Source organism: Euprymna scolopes, chromosome 29 (assembly GCF_053919585.1).
Source record: "Euprymna scolopes isolate OS-2025 chromosome 29, ASM5391958v1, whole genome shotgun sequence".
Lineage (NCBI taxonomy): Eukaryota > Metazoa > Mollusca > Cephalopoda > Sepiida > Sepiolidae > Euprymna > Euprymna scolopes.
The window spans coordinates 17,343,500-17,356,381 of record NC_136510.1 but is presented as its reverse complement, the minus strand read 5'-3'; the positions used below and the strand labels follow the sequence as shown (position 1 = coordinate 17,356,381).

Genomic DNA, 12,882 nt, shown 5'->3' with positions numbered 1-12,882 from the left:
ATGTAAGCAAAGTGTTAATATAAAATTAACACGCATGTCAAAATACAAACAACAACAGGGAACATAAATATTTTTTGTTTTCTTGCAACAAAAAAACAGGAAAAATAATCTAAAATCCAGTTGGACGAGGGTTCACATCAAAATAGAAATCATCTAGAATGAAAATAGGTTGGAAAGGGGACGGGATGTCATGCATGCGCATACAGATTGTCTCATGCTGCAAGCGAACAACCTTACCTTCCCCTAATTGGAGACGTTGCGGTAAAGGCGGTGGAGGTCTACGCTGGATCTCAGGTGCTATGAAGAGAATGAAAGTTGCATTTGCAAGTCATGAATTCTAGCCTCAACTTCAAGTAGTTAGAGAAAGACATTAAAGTTGGATCACATGACGCATCCCGCATTACCACAAGCTATGCAGAGGTTTTGTTTTTTTTTGGGGGGGGAAAAGGTTTAGATTCTTTTTTACAAATACACAAAAATAACTTTAATAATCAATTGAAATGACACTTCTTTTTTTGTTGCTGTTCTCATTTGGTTTTCAACAATTAAACAATTCACAATTTCTAATATCCTGGACAATTTAAAGACATGTATTCAACAAAAAGACAGCAAATAAAAAATGTTTCACAAAATTTAATTTAATTTTATGAAAATCTCTCCAAACAAGGTATGAAGCCACTTAATGTAAGAAATTAAAAAATACTGTCTCAAGGTCAAAAACTAGCCAACAATAAGTGTTAGATGGATAGATTCTGACCCAGAAAAGAGCAATTCTTTCTCATTTTAAAAAATGAAATTGTCCAATCAGCAAAGGTGCTGATTGGTGATTAATAAGGTGACAAATTCCAAATTTACCCATTATAAAATGAATTGTTCCTAAATCAAATTATGTCATCCTGTCAACAAAAACACAGTACAATTTTACATAAATACGTTTCAAAAACCAACATTCATTTTATGAAGTCTATTTAGTTGACAGCTATTTTTATACGACAGAAAATATGTATTGTTTTAAAAAGAATTAAATTGATACAATTTTAAATAAATTAAGAGAAATATTTGTTTTGTCTATTTAAAGGATATTTATCTGATAAGTAAAATTATTTTTATGGAAGAAGAAAGTTATTTTTTAAAACAGCATTTATCCGTGCCCCTCGTAAAAAGAAAATCGGTGTCTTGTGTACTTACTTATGTCACAGAATAAAATATTAGGATATAAATGATTATCATGAAGTGTAGTCATTTTTTGTTTCAATTCTCTAAGATTTCTTGTTATTGAATTATTCCAAGCTGCCGAGGAAATTATCAACCTGGTCCAAAAATGACTGTATTATCTTTTCCAAGGGATAAATAATTATTTTATATTTGGGCATGTGCAATAAAAAAGGAATATTTTTGCTTAGCAAATAACCCTTATCCTCGAGTGGCCTCTGGACCTTGATAAGTTGTGACCTCCATGTAAAAAAACAAACAAAAAAAAATACATTTGTTTACATTTTTAAAACTGTCCACTGTTTCTTTTTAATTTGTTTCATAATTCAACTTTTAAAGTATTTTATTGTATTCTGCTTTGCTGTCTCTGTTCAATCTCAAAAGACAAAGGATACCCCCTGCAGTGTGCAATTGTGAGGCAAGGGTTGCACAATTCCCTACCACTCCAGAAGATATCTCACTACTGATGCAATTCTCTATCTATATAAAAGCCAAGTACGTCCAAGGATGGAATACTGTTGCCATATCTGGGCAGGAGCTGCTAAAAACAACCTATCCTGCCTTGACAGAGTACATAATAGACTTCATGGTTTAGTGGGTGATGCCCTCTTCTCTACCCTGCAACCTCTCTCCCACAGAAGAGACATTGCGAGCCTGTCCTTGTTTTATCGTTATTTCCATGGCAGATGCTCGTCTGAACTCCAATCTCTGGTCCCCCCTCGCCAATCTTTCAAGAAAAACACCCGTCTAGCTGAATCCACTGTGAAAAATTTCCCCCACTCTATATCTGTGCCTAAATCAAAACGCGGATTCCATGAACAAAGCTTCTTTCTTAGAACTGCACGCCTGCTTCCCTCCGGACTACAACTTGGATGTGTTCAAGTCCAATGTTAACAAATTCCTAATGAACCGCCCCCTTAAGTAAACACTTCAGCAAATCTCCACACTAACGTAATGTACTTGCAATAACCCTTATCCCTGAGTGGCTTCCGGGCCTTGATAAATGGTGATCACTGTGTAAAAAAAAAAAAAAAGAAAAAAGAAACCACATCTGGCAGACATTCATTATTTCAAAAAGATTATCATTATTAACAGTAAATTATACAGATTAATATAGAAAGCACCATTGTATTTCCACAGCATCCTGCAATTATTATTATTATTATTATCATCATATAAAAGTATCGTTATTCTTTATTTTTCTTGTACATATTCAAAGCGACTTATGATTTTACTATCTAATTTACATACAGTACACCCTGGGACATGGCATTAATTCGTTCCAAGGTTGGGATCATAAGTTGAAATCGCCATATGGCGGGGGTCTAAGCAAAATTTGATACAGTACATATTAAAAATTAGTAACAAAATACAGTACAGTATATAATACACATGTACATAATCAAATAACATTATAAATAACACTGTAAAGCGGAGCAACGGAGAAACATCATATTCCACATTGTAACTTGAAAAAAACATATCCCAGGGTTCTACTGTTTGTGGTTCTTTCTCTAAATGCTCACAAACACATATTTGTAAGAAATATTTGAGTGTGAGTACAAAATCGACTTCACAATCTAGTAGGGGTCGGTATCTTCCGTTTTCTACAGTCCATTTCTCACAGAAAGGCATTGCTAGTCTTTCTTAACTCTATTGTCATTTCCATGGAAGATGCTCGACTAAGCTCTAATCTTTGGTTCCTCTTTGTAAGACATTGGCAGCAAGAACTTGCCTATCATAATGAAGAGAACATTCTTTTATTCCTTTATAGCAAAATTTCCATAAACAGAGTTTTTTTTCCACAGCAGGCTTCCGATCTGTGGAACTCATTACCACAGAACTGCTTCCCTACAAACCACAACATGGTCATTTTCAAATCCAATGTTGACAAATACTTATCATTAGCCATTCTTATAGTTAATCAAATTTAGTCCATTTATCATTTTCAATCCTCTCATAATATTTTTCATCATTCAACTTGGATCATTAACCCTTATCCTTGAGTGGCTTTTGGTCTTGATAAGTGGCGACTCATTAATATAAAAAAAAAAAAAAGAAGATTAATTTTACAGAAATAACTGCAAAAATTAATTACACAATGAAAGGATTAAAGTGTGGCTCTTTGTTCAGTTTTACTCTGCCTTTCACTCATGGAATAGTCCTGAATATTCAACTCATTTTCTGCATTATTTGGGTCATTCAGACTGCTATTCTCATCTTGATTGTTATTTCACAACATGGACCCATGGCACAATGGTTAAAGGTGCTGGTTAACAATCAGTTCTAAGTAACAGACTTCTGGAGGTTGAAAGTTCGAATCTCAGTACAGATGACAATAATAACTAAGAAAAATACATAATTAAATAATTCTATCTAGTCATGGCTGATGGAATGAGAACAATCCACCCCTCATGGCTTAAATATTTTTATATATACAAATGAGCCACCACTAATCAAGGCCTGGAGGTCACTCGAGGATAAGGATTAATGAGTATATGGTAGTTAATGGGATAATATCATAATAATTGTTAGCTGTAGAAATTTGGTAAATTGGATTACTTAAGGGGAACGGCTCATCAAGAACTTTTTCATGTTGGACTTGAAGACAACCATATTGTAGTCAGCTGGAAAACAAGGAAACAGAAAAGAGTTCCACTGGCGTGCAGTTCTAAGAAAGAAGCTTTGTTCATGGAATCTACATTTAAGTTTAGGCACAGATAAGGAGTGGGGGAAATTATTGATAGTGGTTTTAACTAGATGAGTGTTTTTCATGAGTTTGGCAAGGTAGGGGGGACCATAGATTGGAGCTCAGATGAGCACTTTCCATGAAAATAATGATAAAGCAGAGACAGGCTTGCAACATCTCTTCTGTAGGAAAGTGGTTGCAGGGCATCCTCTACTAGGATAAGAAGTCTATTTTTAACTTTGTCAAGGCAGGATAAGGTACTTTTAGCTACTCCTGCCCAGTTGTGGCAACAATACTCTATCTTTTTATGTACTTGGCTCTTATACAGGTAGAAAATTGCATCGGCAGTGAGATATCTACTAGAGCGGTAGAATGATTACATTCAAAGTTCTGTATAGGTTTCAGAGTTTGACATAAAGATGCACCCAAAGAAGCGTATGTGCATCATTCGAAATGTTGCGAAAATAACTGAAATGAGAATCATATTAATAAATAATACTCATCTCAATAATGAATTCCAATTAAAAAAAAAAAAAAATTAATATATGAGAATCATAGTCTGAATAAATGACACATTCACAAAACAACAAAAAAGACACAGATCTTTTTTTTTTTTTTTTAAAGACTTACCGGAAGATTTTCTGGCGCTAACATTTGTCTCAGACTTTGTATAACAAGAAAGAGTTTGTCGAGTCGGATTATCTTTACACGCACTTAAGATTGCATAGGATGAAGCAGCTGAAAAAAGCGCGGGAAAAGGGAAGGAAAAAAATAAATAAAGCAACCAATGCACAAACGCATCACAAAACATTCCCTCTGTCATACCGTATTAAAAAAAATAAAGATTAAATATTATAGGTCATTTGATTGTAAAATGTTTTGGTGCTTGTCCATAAAAAACAAAAATAAGGAAAAATTGGTGCTTGTGTAAATTGGTGATATTCTAAACCAAAGCATTTCATGCGTCATGTTGAAATTAGTATAAATTCCAAAAAATGATCCAGTAGCTGTGCGTGAGGTATTTTTAGCAATAAATTTCACCCACAAAATACATTCTGTGATTGTGTGTTTAAAAATAGTAGATCTTTGATTTAAGTCAATTCAAGTCAAATTTTTCATACTGAATTGGGTGCACAACTCTTCCACAATAAAACTTGATAATTTGATGAATTCTATTTTTACTTGTAATTATTTTTCTATTGGATCATTTTTCATGATTTTTAGAATTTATATTAATTCTGACATGACATGTAAGCATGTAGTAACGTTGTCACCCGAAATGCATTTGTTTAAAAGATCACCACTCTATACAAGCACTGAAAAATCTTTATGATATACAAACCTGTGACCACAAGAAAATATCATGCATCAAAAATCATGTAAATTGATTGAGTAGTTTTATTTTTATAAAGAAAATAATTTTAAGCAAATTTGAACTTTACCAATATACAATTTTCCAATGCTTCCCTTTACCCATGTTAAGGATTACTTTCTAAAATCTCACAAAAAATTTGAATTATTTTTAATTACCCCCCCCCCAAATAGCGTTTAGAGATCGATGATCATCGTTTAGCCATAAAATTTGATTTTCTTTTTATAAAATAAAACTACATTTTCAATTTACATGATTTTCGGTATACGATTCCGTCACAGGTATGTACGTTATACAGTTTTTTTATTTTTGTTATTTTTGCTTTTATAGGGAGGAGGCATCAATTCTTTTGCTTTGCAGCACATAAGTTTTCCAAAAGCACTTCCAAGTGTTGAAGAGAAGCCAGAAAACAAATAGAAAGTCAGTCGACTACCTCAGACCACCCAGCCGCCTAAAATGAATTAAGAAAATAATGTTTAACTCTTGTTAAATTGGTAATTAGATTGTTTTCTATGTTGGATTATCTTCGTTGGATATTCTGTTCCAAATTCAAGGGAGGTAATTAAACTTTTTCAGTTTAAATACAAATTCGGTGAATCGAAGGGAAGTAACTCTTGACTGAATTTCAAATATAGTAAAAAAAAAATAAGATGTCATTTAATTTTAGATTCATTTTGACTTGTGCACTTTTATCTAACATTACTTTTCGAACTTTCCCCACCTGTCATATATTCATTTTCTGCCTTTCTTATGTCCTTTTAATCATAACGATTTTTAGTTAATGAACGTTCAATTTCCAGAATATCTACAATGTAAAAGTTTTAGTATATGATGCCACGGCAGGAAGATATGACACAAGGTTGGGAAAGTAAGATTTGCAAAGCCAGTATCTTAGAAGAACACTCTTGTCGCCAAAAAAAACTTGAGCATTTCTCTTCAGCACTCTCCAGTAGGGCGCCTCGGGCAATTCGCAATAAACTAATCCCTTTCTCGAAGGATGAAAAGGCAAAAGTACTGCACAGGACAATATCTCAGTCAACGGAGAAAAAGTCACCTCAAAAATGGATCAGACTTTGGTGGTATTGGCTGAGGAAAATCCCTCGATTGGAAAGTCTGTGTGTGTATATATATATATATATATATATATATATATTTAAAATTGTATAGAAGGTGAGAAAATAAATATTAAGCTCTTATATTGAAAAAAGGGTTTTCTTTGTAATCGAGCACTTTGTTGAAATTCTTTCCAAAAAAACAGTAAACAAATATATATATATATATATATATATATAATAAATGTCTCTATTCAGTCTCAAGAGACAATGGGCACCCTTGTAAGGATAGCTGTTCAATCCCCAACTGAACCTCTCCTGAATTGACACTGCTTGGGTCCAGTGGCAAGGAGAAGCCCAAAACTCACTGGAAACAATGCTGAGATAAGCGGAGAGCACATATAGCATCTGGAATTCCCAAATAGTCACCCATTTTAGTACTGGTCAGGCTCAACATTGATTAACTTCTATAGTTTCCATCATATATATAACAAATAAGAGCCAATAAGTAAGATTCATGTAAACTAGACAATCCTTAACCATGATGTTTGTGGGCTCAGTGCAGAAGTTAAATTCATTCAACAGCAATAACGGCATCTATAAACCTCTAGTTCATTTTCATAATGGCAGGAACATTGCTCTCTGCTTACATATTAGACAAATGTGTTCCTATGTTGTTGTATGGTTGTTCTCCCAATATGTGATATTTGCAGGATTACTTGGCATCGCCTGGGACAACAGTGTAACATATTCTTATTAAAACTTCTATCTCCCTCTGTTCAGTTTCCTTCTCCCTCTATGTTTATTCTCTGTCCAGCCTATTCCTCTCTCTGGACACACACACACACACACACACACACACACACTCTTTTTTATAGATTACTTGAGGAATATGTTGGCATAAGGGAAATAACTCTCTGAAAAAAAATTTAAGAGTTACTTCTCTTTAATTAGTCTATCAAATAAAGGAAAAGCTGAGGAAATTTGCACCAGTTTGAGATCAAAGAATGAATTTGTTCTAAATTTTAGATATTATTCATTCAGGGCAACATCATCATTTAATATCTGTTTCCATGTTAGCATAGATGGAACGGTTTTCTTCATAACTCTTATCCAGGCCTCTTTACATGCTAGCACAGATTGGATAATTTTGACTGATGGCTCTTTTCTAGGCCTCTTGGTCTTGTGCAAGGCCTGGTTGTAATCTCAAACTTCCTAAATTCATCCTTAACTGACTCCATGTCTTACATATTCTATCCTTCTCTCTAAATCTATCAACCTCAATAAACCTACATCTGCTGATTGGGTTTGCATTATCCAGCCTTTTGATATGTCCACGCCACCTCAATCTATTCTAATCTAGTACACACATGAAACTCTAGTTCCCTTCAAAGTAATCTTCTCCAGCTGCAATGCACTTGTTGTAACGTTCCAACAACTTCTGGAAGGCCATATTGAAGTCCTCTTGTGTGAGCATGTCAATACTCCTCATCACAGTCTCTTTCATCTTCTCAACTATTTCATAACGGTGGCCTTTAAGGTACTTGAGCTTAGGGAATAACCAAGAGTCACAGGGAGCAAAGTCTGCACAATAGGGAGGCTGAGGACCTGTCGATGCCCATCTTCGTCAAATAGTCTGTAATCTTTTCTAAGCATCCTTGGGAAAAAACTTTTTACAAATCTTTTGCATCTTTAGTTTCTTGCGGATAATTGTGTGTACAGTTCCCACACTGACATCAAACTGTGCACTTATTGTCTCTATAAACACACGATGGTCCTCATCCATGAAATTCTTTATTTGGCCAATCAACTGTGGTGTTCTGACTTCCTTTAAACACACGATGGTCCTCATCCATGAAATTCTTTATTTGGCCAATCAACTGTGGTGTTCTGACTTCCTTACTCCTTCCACACCATTATCCATTCTTTTAATATGTTCTCAATCTATTCTGGTGCAAAGCATTAACTATACTAAGAATGTATAGTCAAGTCAATCAAGAAAACTACCAACTTTATGGATGTTTGTTTTGTAGTTTTACAGTTTTAGTTGGATATGCACACAGACAACTTCCCTTTATATAATAGATACTGAATGGTGTAACCTACCAAGTTGTTTACATTTCTAATGTGATCTACTCATCAACCCTAACCTATTATAGAGTTAGATCACATATTATAGCATAAAAAACTCAGTAGATCACACCATTCGATATCTATTGTATAAAGGCCAGGTTTTTTTTTGGTTTTTTTATTTAACTTCAGTAAGTTTTAAGAGATCAAGGGGCTCCCTCCTGGAGCTAACACTTGATTTTGTTATGATTTAAATTTATATTCGAGGGTTCTTTTAAGAATAGATACTGTCCCTTTTATGGCTGCTATTTGTATTTTGTTACAGCTTGGTCTTTCAGGGATTGTTTCTAAGTATTTCTGAAGATTCTTTTTTATTAAGCCAGTTGCTCCTATCACAACCGGTATAACGTTTATTTCTTTCAAAGACCATGTCGTTTTTAGATAATTTTTTAGGTCCTGATATCTGTTATCTTTTCCCGTTCAACTCTATTAAGGCCAAAATCATTTGGGACTGTGACGTCAAATGGAAAAGTGACCGTGTTCTATGATAAAGATATACAGGCGCCAGACACATACGATGGCCTTGCCTTGTATGTGTCTGGTGCCTGTATATCTTTATCATAGAACACGGTCACTTTTCCATTTGATGTTATCGGTGGTGGTTCATGTTCCCAGATGTTCGATCTGTCAATTGCATCTCTCCACAGATCTTCCAATTGTATGTGTGTCTGTCCAGCTAAATTTATAAAACTACAAAACAAGAACCTACAAAGAAACCATTTGGCAGTTCACATATTGAAAGTTGTACATCTGTAAATTGTTTACCTTAATAGCAGATCTAGAGGTGGATACAAGCTATGAAGATGTACTGCTTTTGTAAAATCCCAGATTATGCCTCCAACAAGAAAGTTTAGAACAACAACTAGCAATAAATTGGGCCTTATATTCTTTTTCTTATGCATTAATCCCAAACTACTGCGGGGTTTCAATTGGGCCCCGTGAAAATGTCTTAACTGCAGTTAAAAGATGCAACTTAGACATATTGTACGATTGAAAGAACTTCAAGGTATAGGATAGGATTGGAAGTGAAATAGAGGAGGCAAATAGCAAAAGAGATAGGAGGAGGAAAGCATCTCGAAATGGACAAGATGAGGTACACTCTGAGGAAGCAGGGGGGGGGGGTGATTGCCAATTTATTTGTGGTACTTCCATAATCCACCAGACTCAGGAACGAGTAATTGTGAACTAACAACAAAATCATTGCTTGTTTTTTTTTTTTTTCTTAAGCAAAAAAAAAAAAAAAAAAAAAAAAATTTGAAATGCAAAAAGGGAGAAGGCATAATTTAAACTAGAAAATTACAGCAGAGGCAAAGTTGAAAAATCCAACCTAGAGTATCCATGTAGCAATGGGACCATATGACAGTGCAGATATGTTGCTTGGTTGGATTAAATTCAAATTCAATTTATAATGAAAAAAAATTGAAAAGTAAAGAAAAAAAAAAAGAAGAAAGTTGAAAAATTCATTTGATGTAGCAATGGGCCATATGACAGCACAGATATATGTAATCTAGTTGGATTAAATTCAATCTAAAATTAAAAAAGTTATAAGGGAAAGCAAAATAAAAAAAATTTTTTTTTAATTACTTTTTGTGGGTTCACTTTGTCCAGATCCTGTTTGGGAAGATGGCTTCATTGCAATCTGTTGAAAAGCAAAAGAACAATCGTCAAAATTGCACAAAACATAAAACAAAATCAAATAGAACTAAATAAAACAAAGCAAAAAATAAATAGAAAAAAGTTTTTCCAGATAAAATTTATATATATATATATATATATATATATATATATATATATATATATATATATATATATATATATATATATATATATATGAAAGTGAATAATCGTAAAGGATTTATTAGAAAGAATTAAATTATTTACCGATGTTAGTTAAAAAAGCAGAAGCTTAAGGTATTATTAATGTCAGGTGTAATCCATATTAATGGAAGATTAAATGTGATTAGTAGATTTTTTAGTGGATATTTTGATTCAATAAAGATAAAGTTAAGAATATTGGGAAGACACAACTTCAATAATGTTTCAAGAAAAAATACACGATTAAACCCGGTTCTCCAACTTCCAACGTAGACCCCTACTACCATGTCTCCTTCTCCAACATCAGGGGTCTACGTTCTAACCTTCCAGAGGTTGAAACCCAATTACAGGAGACTAAACCAGACCTTTTATTTTTAAGTGAAACTGGCATTGGACAGGCTATTTCCCTTGATGAGTTTGCAATTACAGGATACTCTAACTTAACTTCTAAATCTGACCCCCAAGATCGCCATGGGCATGGAATATGTGCCTATATTAAAGATAGCTTTCCATGTGGGAGGGACATCTCCAGGGAAGATCCTAACTTACCTTATATGTGCTTCCGGGTTGCTTTAGCTCACACTACTGCATTTATATTTACTCTCTATCGCCCCCACAACAGCGGAGTTACTATCTTTCAAAGCATATCTGAGAAAATTGACCAAGTCCTTTCTACTTATCCTTCAGCTAACATTCACGTATGTGGAGACTTCAATGTTCACAACGTCGAATGGTTGACCCACTCAAACAAGACCGATGATGAGGGGAGGTTCTGTCATGATTTCTCCATTGCCTATGACCTCACTCAGATTGTTCAGGAACCTACCCGTGTGCCCGATAATGACGGCCAGTATGCGAGCCTACTAGACCTTTTTCTCACAACTTGCCCTGAACTATGTTCAGTTTCTGTTCTGTCGCCTCTTGGATCTTCCGACCACTCTGTTGTATCAATTAAGATAAAAATGAAATGTAATAAGTCCCCAGACGTACCTCTTCATCGTACAGTATATCGATACACTAAGGCTGACTGGGATAGCTTCCGTACATTTATATCTGATCTACCTCTGCATTCCATGTTTAAAAAGGATGTGTCCTCTATAGTATTAGACCTAACTGAATGGTTAATTGTAGGTATTGACCATTTCATACCCTCTAAAAAATTTCAGCAAAAACCTAACAGCCAGCCATGGTTCTCTCCAGAATGTGCTGCTGCCATTGCGCACAGAAATCACTTTTTCCACTGCTTCAAACGTAATAGATGTATGGAAAATAAAGCCGTTTTCAGGACTGCCAGCAACCATTGTAAGAAAGTAATAAGGAACGCAAGAGAGTTGTATGCTCAATCTGTTAAGTCCAAAGTAGCTGAGCAGCGGCTTGGTTCCCACCAGTTTTGGCAAATAGCAAACAGAATCCTGAACAGAAGCGTGTGCTCCATCCCAACTATTATCAATGGATCTGAGGTAATCTCGTCAGCATCAGACAAAGCCAAACTCTTTGTCAAGAACTTTGCAGCTAATTCTACCCTTTGCGACCAAGACCGCCAACCCCCAATATTTCCTCTTGTATCAGAAAACACGCTATGTGATATACGTATATCTGTACGTGATGTTGCCAAGCTAATCAAAAACCTTGATTCCAGTAAAGCAACTGGCCCTGATGGTATTCCAATTATAGTACTCAAAAAACTTCAACCTGAACTAGCGCCCATACTTACAAAACTGTTTAAACGTTGTCTTAAGGAGAATAGTTTCCCATCTCCCTGGAAAATCTCATCAGTATGCCCTGTATTTAAGAATTCAGGTGATCGCTCATCCCCCTCTCAGTACAGGCCAATAAGTCTCCTGTGCGTCATGAGTAAGTTGCTAGAATCTGTATTAAATACAGAAGTAATCAAACATCTCAACAAAAATAACCTTCTTAGTGACACTCAATATGGTTTCCGTTCTGCTAGATCTACAGCAGATGTCCTTACAGTTATATCGCATAGGATTAGCAAATCTCTCGACGGTGGCAATCTTTCTAGGGCAATTGCTCTTGACATATCTAAAGCCTTTGATAGGGTATGGCATAAAGGTTTACTTCATAAGATCGCTAGCTATGGTATAGCTGGAAAAGTCTTCTCAATTATTAAATCATTTCTTTCTGATAGATTCATAAGAGTAGTAGTTGAGGGGCAAAAATCAGAAGCTCACAATATTAATGCCGGTGTCCCTCAGGGATCCATCCTGGGCCCAACTCTTTTCCTGATCTACATTAATGATCTTCCAAATCATATCCTTACATCATTTGTAGACATTTATGCTGACGACACTACCATTTATGGTACCACATCTAAGACAGTAAACGAGCAAGTTCTCTCCAATTCTCTCTCCTCTGATCTTGAGCACGTAGTACAATGGGGAAAGGAGTGGCTGGTTACTTTTAATGCATCTAAAACCAAGCTTCTCTCTTTACATCATCAACATTCTAATCCACATTTGTCATCAATTGAAATGAATGGCTCTCGTCTTCAGGAGGCCTCAAGTTTTGACAAGCTTCTGGGCTTGACCATTACTCCTGATCTTAAATGGAACACGTATATCAAATCTGTTGCCAAGGCCGCTGGAAAAATG

General features: G+C 35.0%; 1 protein-coding gene across 31 annotated transcripts in view; it reads right to left on the bottom strand.

Annotated features, from left to right (window-relative positions):
- LOC145252512 (dedicator of cytokinesis protein 3-like) overlaps nt 1-12,882 on the bottom strand; it is a 468,467-nt gene that overhangs the window by 15,261 nt on the left and 440,324 nt on the right. For 21 of the 31 annotated variants that reach the window (XM_080112022.1, XM_080112023.1, XM_080112026.1 and 18 more), the window contains 3 exons: nt 10,040-10,094; nt 4,532-4,639; nt 238-297 (listed from right to left, as the gene is read on the bottom strand). In XM_080112022.1, coding sequence (XP_079968148.1) covers nt 238-297; nt 4,532-4,639; nt 10,040-10,094 — 223 coding nt within the window. The remainder of the gene's footprint in view (nt 1-237; nt 298-4,531; nt 4,640-10,039; nt 10,095-12,882) is intronic. The other 10 variants (XM_080112032.1, XM_080112037.1, XM_080112047.1 and 7 more) reach the window with 3 other exon arrangements.